Source organism: Filicampus tigris, chromosome 16, assembly GCF_054856515.1.
Source record: "Filicampus tigris isolate MCC_2025a chromosome 16, RoL_Ftig_1.0, whole genome shotgun sequence".
Taxonomy (NCBI): domain Eukaryota; kingdom Metazoa; phylum Chordata; class Actinopteri; order Syngnathiformes; family Syngnathidae; genus Filicampus; species Filicampus tigris.
In genome coordinates this window covers 16,695,297-16,717,639 of record NC_141232.1, presented here as the reverse complement: position 1 = coordinate 16,717,639, position 22,343 = coordinate 16,695,297, and the positions used below count along the sequence as shown (strand labels likewise).

Sequence of the window (22,343 nt, the reverse complement as noted above, 5' to 3'; positions counted from 1 at the left end):
ACAGAAAATACTTTACATACACATGTATTTTCATAGACATGAACAAGATGAGCCTATGCTAACGATTAGCATTAGCGATAGCGATTAGTATGTTGAGTCAACAACCTACAATCATCCACAATTCAGCTTTTATATAAATGTCATTACACACAATTGTCTAAATTAGTTTCAGATGATGGTTGAACAAGAATGAACCACAAACAGGCTGACATGCTAACGATTAGCAACAGCGATTAGCATTAGCGATAGCAGTTAGTATGTTCAGTCAACAACACAATACAATCAGCCACAATTCCGCTCCTATATAAATGTTGCATGGTCATTACCGGTACACACAATTGTCTAAGTTACTTACAGACGATGGTTGAATAAGAACGAACCACAAACAGGCAGTTGCCTGCCTCTGGCTGGGGTATTGCATCATGCAGCCACACACGTAAGGAGGAGCACACTCAGCAGAGAGGAGAGGAAGACATAATTACGACCAAATAGATAAATACTTTTGGAGACTTGGAAACATTCTACATGGTGGGGGATGAATAAAATATTTATTTAAGCAATCTACAATAGTTTTGGTGAGTTTAAAGTTATCGTACCGTAACTTTCTTGTATGCTACATGTAGCATCGAAGCTCGGTGGAAATGTGGACTAAGCGCACAATTTCGTCCCAAAATGCGACTTATGCTCCAGTGCGACTTATATGTTTTTTTCCACTTTTTTATGCATTTTATGGCTGGTGCGACTTATACTCTGGAGCGACTTATAGACCGGAAAATACGATACAATGCCAAAGCTATAAGAACTTTTTTTGAAGAAGATTTTGAAGTGAAGAAAACAATGTCTCAAACAGCTCTTAAATTCAAATCTCATGAACTGTTTTTCTTGTCATTAACATATTGGTTCAAGCAAGCGTCCCTTTAGTTGTCTAATTTACTATTCAAAATCGCTTACCTTATGGGCACCCACTTATGGATGAACGATTTGACGAACAGCTTGCCACCACAGGTTGTATGTGTGTAAGGAGACGAAGTGAGTGAGTCGAGAGTTGTAATGTAACTGCTTTATTTAACAGCGGTCATTGTTTATATGTCAATGCAGCGGATGTGAGAGAGGTCATTCTCCCAACGGATAGGCGGTCCAGGAACCACCTCCATTGGTCAGCCCTTCGGGTTGGTGAATGGCTCGCTGGTTTGCCCTTCGATTCGGACGCCTCGTGACTACGTCACACGCATGAGGTACAATTAGTGGGACGGACTAAAATCCACCCCCGCCCTTGCTTAGTCCGTCCGGTTTTTAAACATTTAAAAATCGGGCCAACCGTCGGCGTCGCGCTGGGAACATAAACTGCAATGACAAACAGTGACGATGACCATTAAGTACCTTCTGCGCATGCGTGAGATGTAATACCCCTTCATACCATCGGCGGCAGAGTCACTATTCCTCATGGTTAGAAAAAGCCAACCGGAAACCTAAACAATGCATTCCACAATGTTTTTCACTCACGATGAGCTCCCACGCGAAGCAAACCCTCACACTCTTGACACAGTACAGTATCGTGCAATCCTTATTGCATTGTCTCAAGGCTGTCCATCGCTTACTGTTTATCCGCATTCGTCACATTCTGTTGTTGCCATGTGCGCTGATTCGCTAACTAACAGCCAATCAGTGACACCAAATGTTACAAATTACGACGCCGATTCAACTTGCTGAAACACCCACCAGACGCTTCCCGACAGGATCCGATGTTACGACGGTGTGCGCTACATCAATCAGACGACGTAATCCAACATCCCGACGCTTAGCGACGGCCGGCGGCAGGATTGGTCCATCTAGGCCTTTAGGCTAGAATCATTTTATATTTATTTCCTAAAATTCCTGAAGATATGATCATTCTCCTGGTCATCATCTCATATGGCATCCTTCCTCATCCATCTTCCAAGTTTATGTATGTTTTTTAAATTAAGCATTAATTCAAGAAACTCACATCCTTCATTGAATACATGACTGATGTACTTAATAGTCTGTGCAGTCTCACCAATCTTCAATCGCACATCTTTTACTATGGACGTCTAGAGGCAGACTGACCATGGCGAAGGTCTTGATTTCACACATCCAACTGAATTTATTTTACAATTTGTATTACTAACTAACTGGATTGCCTGTCATAATTTTTGCATATTCACCGATGGCATCTGTAAACAATGCCTTTATGTTCCTATGGGATCCTGTTTTTCGCTCAGCTATGCCTCTCTATGTAGAAGAGCCTCCTGCAAAAATATGACTAGTTCATCTGCAGAATCGGACAAGCATCTTTAGGCAGAATTTAAGGCACACCTTCTAGCAGAATGCCTATCGTAGCATCATTAGACATTTGCATGTCCTATTTTTTTTTTTTTAAATTAGAAATTAATTTTACACAAAATTTGGTAATAAATTAATTGAAGCAACAAAAAAGGAGCCACTTAATCTGGCTATTTTTTGGGAGCCGAATCTAAAGAAGCAACTGTCGAAAAGGATGGGTGAAATTGGTGTTAGGCATGGTACGCACATCAACATGTTTCTAATCTTAAAACATTTTTTTTCAATCTGTGACAGAACCTACACATAAAGATACAAAATCACTCATTTAACAGTTTTGGTCATATTGTGTGTGGTCTGCACTGATAATCCCAGCACAAAGCACCACACATAGCAAGATTCTGTCCCACCATTAATCTCGAAACAAGTCCTCAGAGGCAGAAATCCTCTGCGATAACGTGATCTCTCCAAAACGAAGAAGCAAAAAAAAGTATTTCTTTAGAAAATGCTTCCTGTCATCTGGAGAACACACTTTCATATAAAAAAATCACATTGGGTAGGGCATCATTTGTTTTCTTTTCCGAGAGAGAAATCGGCTTTCAACACACACGTGAAGATTTTTGGTCGTAAATACTGAATACGTTTAATATTTAAGAGTTTTGGCCCTGATGATTATCGGGACAAATCTACCCAATTATCGAGAATCTTGTTCGACAGTCGGGAACTGCAAACTGGGGACAAAAACAGTGCAATTGTCTTTATGTCCGTACAGGTCCTTATTGATGAGTTCCACAGATTCTACAAAGAAGGCGTCACCGATGTTGGTCACACTTAAACATGTTCACATCTTTCTTTATCCTTCTTGGAAAAAAAAAGTACTGGAATTGTCAAATGTATGAATTCTCCACACTGTGATAATGTCTTAAATACAAATTATTTCATTGACTTCAAAACTCAGAAGGTTTTCCAACCGAATGAATATCTTCATTGTAAGTCATGCATACAGTATGTTGTCTATCGTCTCACTTGTACTTGTGCTATTATCTTTTATGTTGACTAAGCGTGGCTTGTGTGTCTGTGTCTGGCTGTGCATAAATATGAGCTCAGAAGGATCAAGATTTCCCTGTAGCAATAGTCGACATTTGAAGTTATTTTGTATCAATAATAACTCTCTTTTACTTGTCATAGGTGGGAAACACGTCCAACTCTTAATCAGGACAGGAGATCGCATCTTGAAATTCAGCCAGAGGGAAATATTTTGGATCGACACGCTTGATGCACATAAATTAAGGCTCCAGGTTTCAACAATAAAATTGAATCCATACCTTTTCTTTCTTTCTTTCTTTCCTTCTTTCTTTCTTTCTTTCTTTCTTTCTTTCTTTCTTTCTTTCTTTCTTTCTTTCTTTCTTTCTTTCTTTCTTTCTTTCTTTCTTTCTTTTTATGGACCGTGCCTTTTCTTTTTATGAACCATGTTTTTTTGTAATCCCAGTATGATGCAATGATCTACAACTTTTTGTCTGCCATGTGACCTACCTTACATATATTTATTGGCTAATTGATTGATTTTCCACCTGACGCTTGTCCACCTGCTATTTAAGAGCTGCGTTTGTATGGTACGTTTCATCTCTTTCCAGATGACCAGTTGGTTGAAACATGTAGACATAATAATTATATATTAAAGACTTTTGGATTTATCCTCCTGTCTTATGCCTGGATCCACTTTACTTTTGCCTTTTTAGGGTTCAAGTCATGTTCCGGCCAAACTGGGCAAAGTTCCCACAAAGCGCACCTGAGCTCCCATAAAGATAATACATGTATTAGTCATTGCAGTCTTTTAGACATGCTAAACATTCATTATTTTCATATGTATTTACAGCAACTGTAAGGACCTTGTTAGCATTAGCTATTACCTTTTGCACCAGAATGCGTTCTTTGAATGTTTCTTGTGACGTTACTTGGTGAAAGTTCTGTGCATCAATCACTTAGTGAGCGCCAATTTGCCACCAGAAGTGGTGCATTTGGGATTTCAGAATAAGAACATAATACAACGAGTGCTATGACTAATGTTATTATTGTGAAATAAACACAATTCTTTATAGATACCCTTTGTGCGTGTGCTATTTGATTATTGTGGTTATTTATCCTTTTTGTGTTGTTAATGATCCTTTTTTACTTTTTTGAATGAAAATTAATTTTTAAAAAATGTATTACAGTTTCACCACATGTGCCCTGACTGCCCCCAAAAATGGGGCACTGACTCATTGAAAAAAATCTTTGTGGCCCTTTAAGATTTGTATTTGAGCACCCCTGGTCCATAAGTAAGTTGCGAGTCATCCCTTCAAATGTTTTTCAAGATAGTGGAGTCAATTAGAACTTTGAGATGAAGCAACTACAAATATGTTTTGTTTTTTCTGTCTACTAACAGACACAAAATGTATTAATTTTAGCAATACCTATAAAAAAACACTGCTAGGTGCGAGTAGGAAGTGTTTTTCATCTTCAAAGGAAGTGCTTATGTTTTATTTTATTGTAGTCAACATCTCATCTGGACTACATTAGGAATGGTCAAATCCATCCATATATTTTCTATTCACTAGGAGCTGGGCCTATCTCAGTTGACTTCAGTCAAAAGGCAGACTAAACCTCGAGTACAGATGTCTTATGAAGAATCAACGATATAATCATTGATTGAATGATAAAATGTCACTTAAACCATTGCCAGTACGTGGAATAAAAGTTTTCGGAGTCAAACCTAGCATATTAGCAGTTCAGTATTTGTCTGCTATTCATAAAATAATCACTTAGTCACTATTTTCATATATATTCATATCTTGTGGCAGCTTGGGATCAGGTATGGTGAAGTGGGGTGAAGAGTTTCATTTAGTCAGACCATAGCTCTGTCTGATGAAAATAGGTGTGTTGCCACAATCTTGTGGCATCTATAGACGATTCCAAACCTTTTTGGGTGAGCCTCAATTCCACCCATATTATCAGTAATTGCTGCAGGGCTTGGTCTGGTCACTATCCCTCAAACAGCCAAGGTTCACTGTATTGTATCTTATTTTTCATTGACAAAATACACAAGAAGCCATCCAGAAAAACAAGCAATATACAGCCCAACATCTTGTATTTCTTCCCCAACTATTCTTATTTCTACTTTGTGTTTTCCATTAGTGCCCTGTGGCACTATGATGTGTGGTGTGCTGTGTTGTTCATTATTTTATTACAGCCCACACTGCCACAGCAGTAAGCAAACACTTGACAAATTTTTTCATCAGAAAGTGTGGGGTTGTTTTAAAAATGCATAATGGTGTTAAAAATTAGTGCCCATCTTTACTCTTCTTTACAGCATGAAGTTGTTTGCTTGTTGTCGTTGTCTTCCATTCTCAGGGTTCACCAACATTTTTGAAACAGAAAGTTACATCTTGTCTACTGATTAGCGTGAAGAGTGACAAGTTTCATACACACCTTTGAAATACGGTAACAAATGTGGTCATATTCATCCATCCATCCATTATCGATACCGCTTATCCTCACAAGGGTCCCGGGGCGTGCCGCAGCCTATCCCAGCTGTCTTCGGGCAGTAGGCGGGGGACACCCTGAATTGTTTGCCAGCCAATCGCAGGACACACAGAGACAAACATCCGCACTCACAATCACACCTAGGGGCAATTTAGAGAGTCCAGTCAACTTACCATGCATGTTTTTGGAATGTGGGAGGAAACCGGAGTACCCGGAGAAACCCACGCAGACACGGGGAGAACTTGCAAACTCCACACAGGGCACACGGAGCCATGATCGAACCCACGACCTCTGAACTGTGAGGCGGACGTGCTAACCAGTCGACCACCTTGCCGCCGGATGTCATTAGATTTCATTCATAAATATGATACCAGTGCTGGACAATCCGTCTCATTCATTGTAGAAATCAATACATTGACCAAATTACAATCAATATCATGTTAGAAATATTTAAATAGCACCCTCGGCACTATTGAGGTGGGGCGGTTGAAACATGAGAGAAATCTATATTTACCTTAAGATATTTACCAGTTCACCCAACATCCAAGTGAGGATAAGCATTTGTGAAGAATGGATGGATGGATGGACTACAAAAAAGAACAGCGATGTCATGCACTGTTGTATACCTGTCTAAAATTGTCTGCATTTGAGCCTAGACGAACTCCGCTTGGAAATTGAGAAACATAAAACAGACTGTCTCGGTCTGTTTGGAAATTGTAATTCTCTGTGGTCAACCACAGCACGTGAATACAAATTTCAGTTCATCTGACCCATTCAGCCCTGTTAGCATTGCGTGCATCTAAAGGAGCAATTACAAACTCAATCATCAATGTTTGCCCGGCACTGAAAATGTAAATTAGCAGAACTCAAATTGATTAATGAAACATTTGAGTAATGAAACTGAATTTGAGGGGATCCATCTTTTGAAGTTCATCAAATTGTATATATTTATGTAGCCTATTATGTTGTTTATTGTTTTTGAACAAAGGAAGTTGACTTAAAAACGCATTTCTCTGAATTTGCCTTAATTTGTGTTATTTCCTTTTTTTTTCAATAAATATTGCTTTCGAGTGATATTGTTAGGCAATTTTTGAAATGACACATTCCTGTTTTAAATACTTTTTTTCCATTTGATATTCATGTGCTATTTAAAACAAGACATAATACAGGAGTTACCTGCCACTTACTCAGTACTTGATTCTTTTTTTTTTATTTTACTGAAAATGTACTCTTACTAGAGTAATTATTCCGATTATCTTTATTACTTTCAATTGAGTCAATTGAGACTTTAAATTAGTGGCACTCATACTAAAATACAGCTTTTGGCCACTTGGTCCACCTCTGCTAAAGTGTCATTTCAAAAAGAAAATTACGTGACTGAAACTGAACAGGTAAAGTGATTAAAAAATAGACTTGGTGGGAGTTCAGATATAGTTAATCTGAGGATTAATGATGACTAATTAATTAAGAAAATATCACTAAATGAAATGCCTTAACCTTGGTAATAGATGTAGCCTCACGGTTAGCGTGGTCTGTAAATTAGCCTAGCCTGAGCCTAACCTATATGATTGAATAGATCTTTGGGTGACTGGCAATCTGTTAGGCTATGGTAGATGGTTTATTTCACTTCGGTCTAACTAAGAAGGCAATGATTAAATGGCACACAAAGCTTGATATTCTATAGCTAAGATTTTTCTTGACCAGTTAACATAGCAGCTCAGACATGCATGTACCCTTGAGCAAAAACTCTCAAATTAGATTTGATTTGCAGCCCCGTTGTTGTCATTAGAGTATATTTTTATATTAAATTAGCAGGCCTCTTCAGATTACATGTAATTTTGGTTATGTAAAAGTAAATAATTTATTTAGCAATATTGTTTAAACATATGGATTTCAGGTGCCTGAGTATCTATGAAAAACATGGCAAAATATATGATATGACAAATGAAAAAAAAAAGTAAAAAGTTGTTGGTTCAGTTCGACAAATCAAATCATACAATGGTTTATATTCTTTCTTTTGTTGTTTAAAACATACCACAAAGTTATGACACAAATGATCTGTTTCTTTAAAACTGTTGGTGCCAAATGTCTTCAAATTATGAAATGACCTACATAGCAGAAGTTAAGTCATAGTACTTTGTTGTTTTTAAATTTGTCGTTGGTTAACTTCTTTTTACACTTGAATGACAGTTAACTATGATTAAATGAAGTGTGTGAGTTGTGTGCAGTCACCATCTTCACATTTGTTGTTATTCAATAAATGTAAGTGGCTGTTTCAGAAAATTGCCTTTCCCATTTTAAGATTTAAAAGTTGTTATAGTATGGCCATGAAACATATTATTTCCATTATTAATATTTCCATGTCTTCTATGGAAATATTAATAATGGACAGATACTACTCTTAGAGGTTTAAATGCCTTAATTCTTACCTTTTCGCATGGCAAATTCACCTTGTACAAAACTGGACTCAGGTGTAAGCACTTTGCATTGCCAAGGGTTCTACAACATTATGTTTGAACCCTTGAACTTTGCACCTTCTCCAGGGAATAAAACTACCTCATGTGTTAGAGAGAAGGAGATGACAGTGTATTCCAGAGCACAAAATATGGTTATGTTGGTGCCATAGGAACAGAACACAAAGCCCCGTTTATTTATTTATATGGTTGGGATGGTATCTAAAAATTAAGATTTTCTTCCAAGTGCTTCCAAGTGAGCATGTTTTTTTGTGTAACATGGTTTATGATAACGACCACAGATAACGGCCACATATTTTCTACAAATGTTCCATGCTAATTAATATACTGTACTAGGTTTATAAAAATTAGTACAGCACTGCAAAATTGGAAATTACTACCTCTTTCTGCTTTTATTACTCCATGTGTTAAACCATGGAGTGGGGGGTTTATGATCAAACCTATACTCGTTTTTTTTGTTTGAGCCTTCCATACGGAAACAACCCTGCTGCAAGTGTTTGTTATGATGATGATTGAGGGCAGTGTAAATCTGTGACTAGGCTACAGGCTTGAAACGATATAAATGGAGGAGTGTGCCATAAATAAAAGTGTGTTTGAATAGGTAGAGGGTTGTACAGTGTGTGTGTGTGTGTGTGTGGGTGTGCGTATGTGTGTGCTTGCGCGTGATATTTTCTTTAAAGAGGCTTGAACTGCCGTTTAACAGTCTGTGTTATGACAGAAAATACAATTTCAAAATGAGAGTTTATAAAAAAAAAAAAGGACAAGGAACTATTTGTCTGCTTTTAACTGCCTGGAGTTCACATGCTAATGCCTCCAAAGTAGACCAAAAAATAGGTCAGCAGGTTAATAAAAGATAACAAGCAAACTTTAAAGCAAATATAGAACCCAGCACTTTGTACATTTTGTACATTTTAAAATCATTTTTATTTATAAGTATTTTCTCTTTATTAACCGCACTGTGCGCATGCTTTTAATCCCAAAAGAGAAAAGGAAGACAGCATAAACAAACACCATCAATCATAAACGAACTAAAACGATAAACGGCGATTAGAGTGTTTTAAAAAAGAGACCCGACCTACTAAAACGGCATAAATAGGCAGTTTCATGTTGTTGGACATTTCATTAATTGCTACGCCATCAACTTCATCATTAATAACAATTGCCATAACAACAACAACATAGGAGTGAGAAGTACAGTAAAAAGTGCACCATCATCATCTTAACTTAAAAACTATACAGCTGCCAAAGATAAAATTGTTAATGACAAACTTCGAACAATATAGAAATGTTTCCACGACAAGTGTTCAACAAAGAAATGAAGCTATCATTGTTGTATCATTCTTTTTTTTTCTTCACTAAAGTAGACTATGTTGGATTGATTAATCCCGCCCTCATTAATTACTTTTCCACTTATTTTTTTTTTATTTTTTTTTCATTTCTTACAGTCAGCAGAACTGGGCACTGTGGCCCTTCCAGTCCTATCAGATAGCCAGTCGCCGTTTTGAAAACTAAAGTTCGGTCCCGTCGATTGAAACGTGGATATAGCAGGACAGCCAAATCCCCAATTCAGACCAAAGAGCAGAACCCCGCCCCAACTCCCCACATCTTGCCCAACAGCTTCCCAAATTCATCTATTTCATCCTACATTTGCTTATGAGTTTTCTCACAGCAATCCTCGCTCAAAGCGGCCTGTGATCCAGCTGTTCCCGCTACCGGCACCGTGCCACCTCCACCACCTCCGCCTTCACCACCTCCTCCACCTCCCGCACCTCCTGCCCCGCCATCCCGGAGCTCCTTCTCCCTCCTCTCTCTCTCCACTGCCTCCTGTTCACTCTTGCTGCTGGGGAACTTGTCCTTGTTGTTCTCCTTTTTCCACTTCATCCTGCGGTTCTGGAACCAGATCTTCACCTGCCGCTCCGTCAACGCCAGCGCGTGCGACACCTCGATGCGGCGCTTTCGGGTCAGGTAGGGGTTGAAGAGGAACTCTTTCTCCAGCTCCAGAGTCTGGTAACGGCTGTAGGTCTGTCGGCCTCGCCTCCTTCCGGCAGCTACTGGGGGAGGTGGTGAGAACAAGGCGGAAAATGGGGACATATTATTAGAGATGAATGTTCCATGCAAATGGTAACCCCAAAACAACAGCTAAGTCTGTACTTGTATTAGTTAGAAGGGCCGTCAAACTCATTTTTGATGCAGGCTACATCGTCGTTGCCGTCGGAGGGCCATTATGACTGTGAACCCATATAAATGTATGATCGCCTTATATTATCACATATTGCTGGTGTCTGGCCAAAACCTTGTATCTACGAAATAGTCCCTTTTCAGGAGACCCCAAAAATCAGCATTGCATCATGGAAGGAAGCAAACCATTGTTAACACTTTAGATTGGTCAATAATGTGTAAAAGTAACACCCACGTGTGTGGACTGACCGCTAGTATAGATTTTTGAAAAAATATAAAATTTACCAAAATGCAACTTATGAGGTCTTGGCCGGATGCCAGCAATATACACAACAAATTGATAGATAACTGGCTTTGAAATCACAAACCAGTAAATGTGTGTGCAATCATTTGTCAATTTATCTTAAAGTGGATTGGTAACAAAACAATCGTGCAATATCTCAATTCTCAGTGTTATTAAAAGTGAAGACAATTTGAAAAAAAAAACATGAAGTCGACACATGATTTGCCTTTGCGGGTCACATAAAATGATGCCCGGGCCAGATCTGGCCCACGATCCTTGAGTTTGACACCCCGAGTTAGATGAAAGCAGTCCGCAGAAGGAAGATATTTCCCACGTGTTTATATTATTTTAAATGACATGTACTTTTATGTAATTGTTTTCATTTGTTTTTGTTGCTTCAAAAGGAATACCTTCAATATTACAGTTTCATTGCACATCGGGAAAGACCACAGTAGCAATCATGTAATATGAAAAAAAATTGTAACTTTAAATGTATTGTGCCTTTCTGCGCTAATAAACTAATACTAATAAATGATTATTTATCATTATAACTAATAAACGTTCCAATTAATGAAAAACATCAGGTGAAGCGTGGGAATTTGCTTTGTTCGTTCTGAGCCGGCGGAAAGTTTTTTAAAGATTTCTTGCGCTGGCAGAAAAACATTTAAATTCACCACAACTTCAATATTAAGTGGATAAATGATTAATAAACCTAAGCTATTCTAAGTGATTTTCAATTACCAATTCAGCTTCTGTAGGCCACAATTCACATCCGGACAGATACGCGTTCACTCCAAATACTCGCTGTTATAATTAACCACGCCCGGTGATAATTTCATTTTAATTTTAAACTGTGCATTCGTTCAACGGGGTACAGTGAAACAAAAATTGAATATACATTTTATTTTAATTTAAAATTTCAACTTGATTTCTCATACAACAACGTCTCAACTCATCGTCTCAAACATCAAAGGTAGATTTAAAAAAAAAAAAGAATAATAACACATTTAACAGTGAATGCTTGGCGTCCGACTCCCGACAGATTACACACACGGGGCATTTATGTGAGTGATTATATTTCCATAAAACTGTTTGTCCTACGCTTTGATAGCCTACCATAAAAGGGGATGGATGCGCCACACGGACAAAATATGCCACTGGTCATAAAGATCACACATTAGAACCGGTAAATCATTTTGGGTGCACACCACGTTTGAGTTAAAATCAAAAGAAATTCTTCTCACCGAATAGAATGGTCTGTACAATTGGGTTTATGTGACGATTACTTTACATTGTTCGGTTGTTTCCGTAAAATGATTACAACTCGTTTTAAACACATATTGCTGCATAATGCCCCTCAATCCAACAACCAAAATTATTTAAAGACACTTTACAAATAGGGACCACACTCGTCACACGTGAAAGAAAAACAACCGAATTCATCCCCCTTCTCAGTTTTAACAAAATGGTATTATGAGTAAAAGCTTGTGGTTGCAAATAAATGAACATTCTCAAGAGTTTGAAAAGGGATTCACTAGAACGAACAACAACACATACTTGTGTTCATATTTAACACAAAATGACTCAGCAAACCGCAGAAAACAGTCCTGTCTGTTATTGCATTACTTTTGTGTGTGCGTAAAGGTGAAATTGTCCGCCATGGTTTTAGGATGCGATAGAGCTGCATTGCATAGCCCAACAAGCATGGCGCGCCTTTTCCTGTTTTGATTCTCACCACAGAATATATACAAAACCATCAATCACCGTGCTAATATTACAAGTTGGGTTCCTCGGATGAATCCCGTCTTTGCTGTCGCTCCATATTAAAAGGTGTTGGACAATTAGTTAGCACAAACCACGCAACCGAGCTCCCTGACAATGTACACAAAGGACTAACACGTTGCTAGAAGGCACTGCAGTTTACACAGGCTTGTGAAACGGCCACCGAAACATAAGTGAACTCGTATACCGGCTTTTTTTAACAGCGTGATGAATCACTGCCGAGGGCAACAGGGAGAGAGCTGTGTTTAGCTTTTATTGATATTTTGGTCAGTAAAGACTATGCTGCAAAATGATGACGGTCACTCGCAATATTCACGTAAGCCAAGAAAAAATCCAAACAAAGTGTGTGCAGAAAGACTCTCTGCGCAATAACAGCACTGTGCCACTGTTACGATTTGAAATAAAGAATGCTTCAGTTTCAGTTACAGCTCCAATTCTCCCTCTGTTACTCTCTCTCTCACACACATACACACAATACACATGCACACACCGTGTGTGGTAAAACTAACATAAAAAGGAAGCTCATTTCTTTTTTCTCTCCCTGTCGTCCTCCACCCCCATCTCTCCCATGCAGGCAGCAATGGTCCCCGTGTAGCTGAATAATTCAGAAGACCACAAATAAGTCGTAAAAGGGAAAATGCAGTAAAAGTTTAACCCGGGTCAGAGCTGCATGTCTGAAGCAAGTCTTTGAGAGCAGCTAATACTGTTGTACCTCCAACAACTATTTCCCATCTGGAGCACACGGTCTTTCTGATGAGGTTCACTTCATCCTTCTCTGGTCTGCGCCCACACATACACACACACAAGTAACACACACACACACACACACACACACACACACACACACACACAGCCATTCTTTCCATAGTCCGCTTCCCTTCTCTGTGTTCGCCCATCCACCACAGTACGATTGGTGCAATTTAAACCCTGAAGTCATTCACAAGTTTTGGTGCTGGTAATAAAACCATAAACATGTCATTGTCTTCCGCTTTGAACACAGGAAGCCCCAATTGCCTTCACTAAACAGTGACTTTCCAACTTTTGTCCACTGCTTCACAAGCGAGCTCTCAAATATTCTGCCCTCTCCTCCGGAGTAGCAGGGCGTAGATTTGCTCAAGGTGTTCGGCAAAGAGAGAGAAAGAAAATTCTCACCTTGCGGCCTCATCCAGGGAAAGAGCTGCGTCGGCGAAGGGCTCTGGTCTGTCCCCTCCGGGTCTTCGCTGCCGAGCCCTGGTGCGCCTCCCAGTTTACAGTCGCTGTATTGGACCAAATCTGCGTCCTGCGCCCCGAACAGCGTCTGCCTTTGCAGGGCGTCATATCCATAGAAGTTGCCCGACTCGCCGTGGCAGGTTACCGCACAAGGACTCTGCTGGTACGGATTGCTGGGCAGTGTTGAGGCGCTATGGTGATAGAAGTCCTGGATCTGAGGAGCATGCTGGAAGGTGGCACCGGAGCCCGGACCGTACACGACAGTGGGCCGGCTACCGGCGAGGTCCTGCGCGAAGCCACACTCGTAATAATTTGGACGTAACGAGTCGCCGCTTTTATATTTGGAGAAGAGTGAGTTGACGAAATATGAACTCATCTTTCGCCGATTGTTTTCCCCCCCGTCTGTCGAGTCAGAGTAAAACTGAGCGGCGGCGCTCTGTTGTGTTTTGAGGCTGAAGCAAGCGCACCAGACGGAGAGAGAAGGAGGGAAGGGAGGGAGAGAGCGAGAGTCTGTTGTGGTGTTTCCCCCCTCACGGCCACAACTGACGAGCTGATCTCGGTGACGACAAGCAGCCGGAGCGGGAGCAGACAATGCCGCCTCCACAAAAACAACCACTTTCACGCCGATTCCATGAAATATCCAGCGACGAAGAAGCCAGAGAAGGGGAAGTGGATAAGGGAAGACTGGCGCGCATCACAATTCCGGCGTGAGCGTGGAAAGCTGGAGCCCTGTCTTGCTCTCAAACGGCTTTTCTGTGATTTACTCTTCTGCAAATGACTTGTTTCATATTCTCTCTCCGCTCTCGCACACGCGCTCACTCTCTCTCCATCCCCCCTCTCCCCGTTTCCTCTGAAGTATGTGTGTTTCAGGATAATTTGCATCTATTATCAGCTCTTCGTCCCATTGGCTTCTCCGTGCACGAACAAACATGCACGAGCGCGCGCACTTTCCGCTAGCGTCGGCTGGCGAGCGTCTAATGCAAAGAGAGCGGGAGGATGGAGGGATCGAAGAAGACAAAATGAGGCGGAGAAATGTGTGTGTGTGGGGGGGGGGGGCGCATGTGTGCGTGTGTGTGTGTGTGTGTGTGTGTGTGTGTGTGTGCTTGGGGTGTATGTGTGTGTGTGTTTTAATAAAAGTTTTAACCAATTGCACACACATCGCATACACAGTCTGAAAATTATAACTGAAGAGAGATAAGAGGTTGTATTCTATGCATTGCATCATGAAGAGCACCACGTCCCCATTAATTGCCAAGCACTTCTTTCCTCTCCCATGTGTCAACGCAAGCGTGGCTTTGGCTTTAGAAATAAACAAGCTGCGGGGTCTGGACGGTGCGTTGTGATCATTTTATAAATATGATCTTCATATACATGCGAGAAGGCGGGGGGCTGGCTGGGTAATAAGATCTAGAAACGGCTGTAAACAGTTTAAGCAACTATAAAGTCCCATAAAGCTGACGCGGTATAGTGTTTGCTTGTTTACGTGCTCACAGCACAGAAGCACAAAGGGGGGTGATGTGCGCCCGCATGCAAGAGCAGAGGCCGTAAATGCCCTTAACCCAGCAAGAATACCTCGGGTTTTAATTGGCGTTTCGTCATGCAGATGTCGTCCCTCCTGTCGAGGTGTGAGCGCTGGACGAAGGGATGAGTCCTAACGAGGGTTAAGTTGTAGGATGGCTTTCGTTTACATCCTCTGACTTGATTACAAAAGTGCACTGATTAAACCCTAATATTTAAGTAGATGTAAAGATCTTAAATCATTTCTGATTATTTGAATGCGGTCCTTCATGGCATTCGTATAACCGGGAATATTCTGTGTGTATGCGTGTTTTTTTTTTAATTTTTTTTTTTATTGTCGTTGTGACATTCGAACACGCACATGAGTCAAATGGAAGTTGTATCTATACATTGAAGATTGTGCAGCGCTGATGTGGTGCCAAAATGTCGCAAGCGCCCATTTGAAATGTCCACTGCGTAAATCACATTAGTCTACGCTAGATTTCACAAGCAGAATTTCCCCATCTAATGCTCATACTGACCAAAGTTCATGTAACACCATGGTTAAGTTAAAGGCAGTTTTTTTTTTTTTTTGCTGTTTTTACTTGCCTATATAAAATGTTCAACCACGATATATATCCACCGCCACCTGAAAGCAATCGGAGAAAACAGATTACACTGTGTTTTTCATTTTCCATTCCTGTGTTACAATTAAACACAATTATACCAAACGTCCAATACAAAAGGGAAACTATTTGACCGTTTAGTATCACCGCATTTACTGTTGAATCCCTTTCAGTCATTTATTCTTATAAAAAATACATAATTTGCAGATTGCCTCTGCATGTCATATTTGTATAGGCCTACACAATTCCTTAAAGAAATAAAAAACAACAATCATAAAGAAAAAAGACAAACAAATCAATATCTCTGTGAACGTAACATGGTGTATTGTGTGTTTTGAATTCTCACCAGAACTTGCTTTCAATGTGAGCTGTTGGTCTTTTCTTAATAATGATGCAAGAGCGCCATCAAGTGGCCTGTTAAAATGAAATCTTTGCACGAGGTGTCCGTGTCTTGCTTCAGTTGAAGTCCACGCATCACACACACAGCTCTAAAATACAATTGTGTGCTCCAATTGGAGTTGATTAGCAGTAGTGATTGGGGTCTCAAGAGGGAAAAAAGACGAATCAGACATTCACGTTAATGATTACTGATGTTATCAATTCAATTCAGTGTCCTGCGAAGTTTATGTTTAGTCATCAACCTACGACGCCAAATGTGTATTATTATTATTATTATTGTTATTATTATTATTATTATTATTATTATTATTATTACTATTATTATTATTATTATAAGTACCACTAGTAGTATTAACCAATTTTCGTACCGCTTCTCGTGTTCATAGTCGCAGGAAGCTGTGGCCGATTCCATCTGAATTTGGGCGAAAGACAGACTAGCCTAGACCATTCTTGATGTTTTTATAGTTGGAATGTGAAAAGTACGCCTTCATCCAGCAGAAGATTATTCACTTCTGAAATGAAAAGAAAGAAAAAAAAATGGTGCTTCATACAATGCAAGTTGGCTATTGAAAACATTTCGGCGTTTTTGTTTTAACTGGAATTTGAGATTTATGTCAAACAATATATCTATTATTGAGATTTTATCAAATGCATTTTGAAGCACGATTGCATAAATTTGATTTAATATAGCATTTGATAATCATTTGTGCTAAATAAAATTAAAAAGGGAATTAGTAATAATACAACCGGTAATATTACCACATAATTACGTTGTTAAAATTATTCTTTAAATTGAATACGCAAATATATTTAGTTATACAATAACAACACAAGTCAGATGACAACCGCATTATAATTATTTTTGAATCAAATGACAGTCAAAACCATGTTGAACTCCTTCGATTAGCTCGCGTGCGCCCGTTTCAACGCGCGCGCGCATCGATGTGTGTGTGCCGGCCTTTTAAATTATAGGCTGCTAACAGACTGTAAAAAGCAATTGTTACCATTATCTGAAGAGCCTGCAGCACATTTCCTGAGTCTTCAGCCTTTGGAAATCTGAGTCGTTATCAGGCGAGCACATGCAGTGAAATCAGAGAGCACAAGAGCACCAAATAACAAAAATGCCAACATATTGCAAGGCCTTCATGGCCTGTGATGTGGGACCTTGGTTTCCGGTGTTCAGCAGCGCCCGAATTTGTTCTGCCCTCCCAACATTTCAGGGCTCCAGCCCGGGCCGGGCGGGCCCCGTCCTGCCCTCTGGAGCGGAAGGTGAGGGCCCAGTGTTTCAGGCTCTGCTGTCTTGGGTGCTTTTCTTTGGAGGGGGGATTTTATTTTATGACCCGCGCTGTAAGGATGCAACTGAGGAAGACAAAGAACTGGAGACACAACACAGCACCACGTCGACACAAGCGGTCTGCAAAGATATCCCCACAGAGGCAAACGGCAGCAGAACCAAACTCCCATTTGAAAGGACGCGAGAGGAAGGAGACGCTTTCTTTCCTTCATGTTGCTGCAACCCAAAGTTCAACAAATAACTGAATATTGTTTATATCCTGCAACATAATACCCACACTTAAAAAAAGAAAGGAACACACTGATTCCATTGCCTGTATTTAAGTTACATGACATCATCCAGATATTTGTAGTCTCCATCTCATCATCGAAAAATTGATCAAGAAAGCGCTTTGCTTCCCTCTAATACTTTCAGTGTGTGTCTGTCTCCATACTGCCGCCTTCCCCTTTCTCTCGGCGTGTTTGCTTTACAGCCGTTTAGTTCTTAACCTTCAGAAATTTATACGCTATAAACTTTTATTGCCGTCATATCATTTTATTGCGGCACACCGCATTGAATTCCCTTTCTCTCTGCTCTCTTGCTCTTCTTTGCCGTCTTACTGTTTTTTACGACAGTCGGCGGCGGCTTCTTCCAACCATCCAACGCCGCATCCCTCATCACCTTCATACCCCACCTTTTTTTTTCTTCTTTCAGACCCCTGGTGCGTGCTGCACTTCCTTCTCCTCTCGTGCTGTTTGTTTCCGTGTTTGAAGTGTGCAAAACAACGATGTGGAGAGGAGAGAGGGGGACCCGAAATATGTCACAGCTTTATGAGTCAACGGAGATATATACTATTACAATGTAAATAGAACCACTAAAATTATTTTTAAGGTTTTCGACAATGCAAAATGCCATTATTTAACAATGAATTAATTAACTCACTAAAACACTGTCTTCTCGTTGAGTTTAGCAAACAAAGAAAGAAATAGCTTCTTTAGGTGGCAATAATTGGTGGGGTCTTTTGACTAAAAAGCTCAACGTGGAGCTCCGCGACACTGTTTTCAACGATGGGGCCACTCCGTGATTTATTCAACTTATAGTCTTCTGCACACTCTTAAATGGATACTCTTGAGATTGTTTTGAATGAGTTTTCAAGCATGAAACATTATGTGGTAGGGCAGCAGACTTCAGTTCGAATGAAAAGCAGACTGCACTCAGGGTTGGTCGTCAGTCAATCTCTAGATACATGTAGAAACCAGCCAATCGCACGTCACTGAGTGGCAACGCACGCTGCATGACAGAAGTCAGGGAGGGTAGCCACTACATCATCAGTGATTGATAACGTCTATATTTTTCAAATGTACTGTATTTTTTTCATATTATTTTTAACATTTTTATCTACCTGAAGACATGTTTATAAACTTCTATTGGTATTTAACTCTTCTTGCCCAAATACAAGATGAATCCCTGTCAATTAAAGCGGAAGTCAACCCTAAAATGTTTTTTGCAATAATATGTTCTATGAGCCTCCACTCGTCTAAACATGGAATTCTGATTAATATTGCATTTGTGGAATATGAGTTAAGCGGCATAATCCATCTGTTTTAGCGCTCATTTGGTCACTTGCTGTCGACTGAAAATGACATCACAGTTACTCAGGGTTCAGGTAACGACAAATCATGACTCAACTTCAGAAAACAGGTGAGCCGTGATTGGTTGTTATCTGAGCCCTGAGCAACTGTGATGTCATTTTCAGTCAACAGCAAGTGGCAAAGCGGCCGCCCCCTCAGATGGCTAAAACGGGTGGATTAACCCTTATGCCACAAACGCAATATTATAAGAATTATCACATTATAACAGTCGCTCATGTAATGACCAATCCCAGTTCACCTGTTTTCTGAAGCTGAGCCATAATTGGCTGTTACCTGAAACCCTGAGCAACTGCAATGTCATTTTCAGTCAAAAGAAAGTGACAAAATGGTTGCCCCCTAACATGGACAAAAGCAAGTGCATTTTACTATTTAACTCATATTCCACAAACACAATATCAATCAGAATGGCCTGCTTAGACTAGTGGGGCTGAATAGAACAATTTAGTGCAAAGAAAATTGTATTGTATTGTAAAGAAAATTTGGGGTTGATATAATCATACACGAATGATTCATTATACTGTGTATTGGAAAAAGTCACCATTCTCTTGTATTGCATACCAGTAACTGCCGGGTTGAAGTTTTAACATTTTATTATTATTTTAATGAATGAGAACTAAAGGGATAAAATCTGTAACATCTTCAAATTGTTCACCGAATTGTCTTGTGTGATAAAGTTTGTTGTTTGCATTTAATTCTTTGATGATTTAGTCATTCCGCATGGAACTATCATCATTGTCATTGTACATGCACAACAAAACTGGAATAAAAACAGAAATACACTCCTTTACACGCATTCTAATTCTAATATTACACATGACTAAGTATTTGTTAAGGTCACACTATGCGGGGGAGCTGGAACATGCACTCACAGTGTTTCTATTTGATGGCGTTACAACCACTTCCTCTGTCCATGTCACTGCAGCTGTAACATGCACAGAGCAGCCAGCAGCGTATTGGCTTCCTGATTCCAGAATGGTGGATGGGATCTGACAGCCAATTGTATCACAGGGGGAATAATTCTCTTTTATAAAGGTCTGAAGAAGAGGGATATTCTATGCTTGTTGAATTATTTATGCTGAAGCGTAAAGGGGTTCGGGGAACACAGAAAGACTGTTACACACACTGGTTATCTGTAGACACACAGCGAAAGATTGATTTGAAAGGGAGAAAAAAACTAAAGACATATTGGCCACGGTGGTCTGGGTTAAAATATTGATTTTACCGGTGGTGGAACTTGGATTATAATATGTAGACCTATTAGATTCCCACCATGATGATGGAGCATATAACTAATACTAAACCTGGTGGACAATATGGGTTTTAGTACTAATTTACAGAAAATGCTGAGTGTACTAGTTTGAAATGAAGGCAGTTTGAGTGATTTTCATGCATTACATCATCTTGCATACAAAAAAACCCACAACAAAAGTATTCTCTTGGTTGATTCCGGCGCATGGACTGTTGTCTTGATTATAGAATCAAAATCATATTTTAGTAATTGTGTCCATGCTGTCACACTTGCTCCATATGATATTACGGGGACCTCGCCGGCCTTTGGATAGCCACAAAGTATCTCTAATGCTTCTCGGTTTGCCTTTCTAACCACAACCTACCTATTAATTCCGAATGAATGTGTATTGTTGTGAGAGGCTGCATTCTCTTAGATTTACTGTGCCATGTGTCAAAGCACCCCTCTCACACACACATTGTGGGGTGAAGCAGCTTGCAGTCACCGCTCTCAGGCTGGAGGGAGGCCTGCAGCTGCAGAGTAAAGGCTGTCTGGATTTAATGAAACCCCGACCCTGCTATAGACCTCAGTGAAGTATCACAATCATCTGCTGTCCTGTGCACAGATGGTTTATGGGATAGCTTTGTTGGGACCGGAGCAAATCCGCTCAAAGGCTGCAGCTTCATTGGGCAAGCCTTACATTGTGGGGTTACACAGAGTCTGTGTTGTGGCGCAACATTGCCGTATGCACACACACGTATGCGCAATATAAATGAGTACGCTTGTCTGAAAAGTATACACACAGAAAAAAAAACTCAATGATGATTAGACTCACCTGTGATTAACTCTAGAAAGTAAATGTGCCTCAGAGGTTCTATATTGCACTCCTGGTTCTATATAGCACCCTTTGTTCCATTTAGCGCTATTAACCCCTATTTTGGTTCTTAAAGCAGAAGTCAACCCCAAAATTGTCTTCACAATAATATGTTCGATGCAACCTCACTAGTCAAAACACTGCATTTTGATTAATTTTGCATTTGTGGAATATGAGCTAAGCATTAAAATCCACCCATTTTTATCCATGTCAGGGGGTGACCATTTTGTCATTTTCTGTCGACTGAAAGTGACTTCACAGTTTCTCCGGCTCTCAAGCTGAGCCATGATTGGTTTAGCTTTAGAAAACAGGTGAGCCACGATTGGTTGTTACGTGAGCCCTGAGCAACTACAATGTCATTTTCAGTCGACAGAAAATGACAAAATGGTCGTCCCCTGAGAGGGCTAAAAACGGTTGGACTTGATGCTATTAATCAGAATGCGGTATTTTGACCAGGGGACGCTCATAGAACATATTTTTTTCAAGAATTTTTGTGAGGGTTGATGAACCCAATAATGAACCAATAATGATGGGTTCTTGTGGTGATACTGGTGATACTCTTTAAAGGGGAAGTCAACATTTTTTTTACAGAAAATATCTATGCAAGCCCACTAGTTGAACAAGGCATTCTGATAAATATTGCGTTTGTGGAATAAGAGTTAATCCATCCGTCTTTAACCATCACTGGGAGAGGCCATTTTGTCACTTCACGTCGACTGAAAATGACATCACAGTTGCTCAGGTAACGACCAATCACGGCTCACCTGTTTTCTGAAGCTTAGTCGTGATTGGTCATTACCTGAGCCCTGAGCAGTTGTGATGTCACTTTCAGTTGACAGAAGTGACAAAATGGCCGATCCCTGAGATGGCTAAAAAGGGGACAGTTTTTCTGCTTAACTCAATGCAATATTAATCAAAATGCCGTGTTTCAACTAGTGGGCCTGCTAGGAACATAACAGTACTTGATTGAAACGTAATAATTTATAATAATAACAAAAAAAACAGTACAACAACCCCCTTTGGCTTAAAAAAAATGGTTTGATGCACC

General features: G+C 40.0%; 1 protein-coding gene across 2 annotated transcripts; it reads right to left on the bottom strand.

Annotated features, from left to right (window-relative positions):
• Window positions 1-9,365: 9,365 nt before the first annotated feature.
• Window positions 9,366-14,122, bottom strand: hoxb8a (homeobox B8a). Of its 2 annotated transcripts, none has more exons than XM_086055667.1 (2): window positions 13,690-14,122; window positions 9,366-10,345 (listed from the first exon to the last, which is right to left on the bottom strand). In XM_086055667.1, the coding sequence occupies exons 1-2, from the start codon at window positions 14,120-14,122 to the stop codon at window positions 9,936-9,938; spliced, it is 843 nt and encodes a 280-aa protein (XP_085911793.1). In that variant the 3' UTR covers window positions 9,366-9,935. The 2 variants fall into 2 exon arrangements, with proteins under 2 accessions (XP_085911793.1, XP_085911794.1); XM_086055668.1 differs by having other exon boundaries at window positions 9,366-10,342.
• Between the last annotated feature and the right edge of the window lie 8,221 nt (window positions 14,123-22,343).

Excerpts from the sequence above, each read along its gene's own strand:
- hoxb8a (XM_086055667.1), bottom strand. The coding sequence starts at position 14,122 with ATGAGTTCATATTTCGTCAACTCACTCTTCTCCAAATATAAAAGCGGC. Across the intron at positions 10,346-13,689 it reads TCCCTGGATGAGGCCGCAAG|TAGCTGCCGGAAGGAGGCGA; the intron begins GTGAGAATTTTC and ends CACCTCCCCCAG.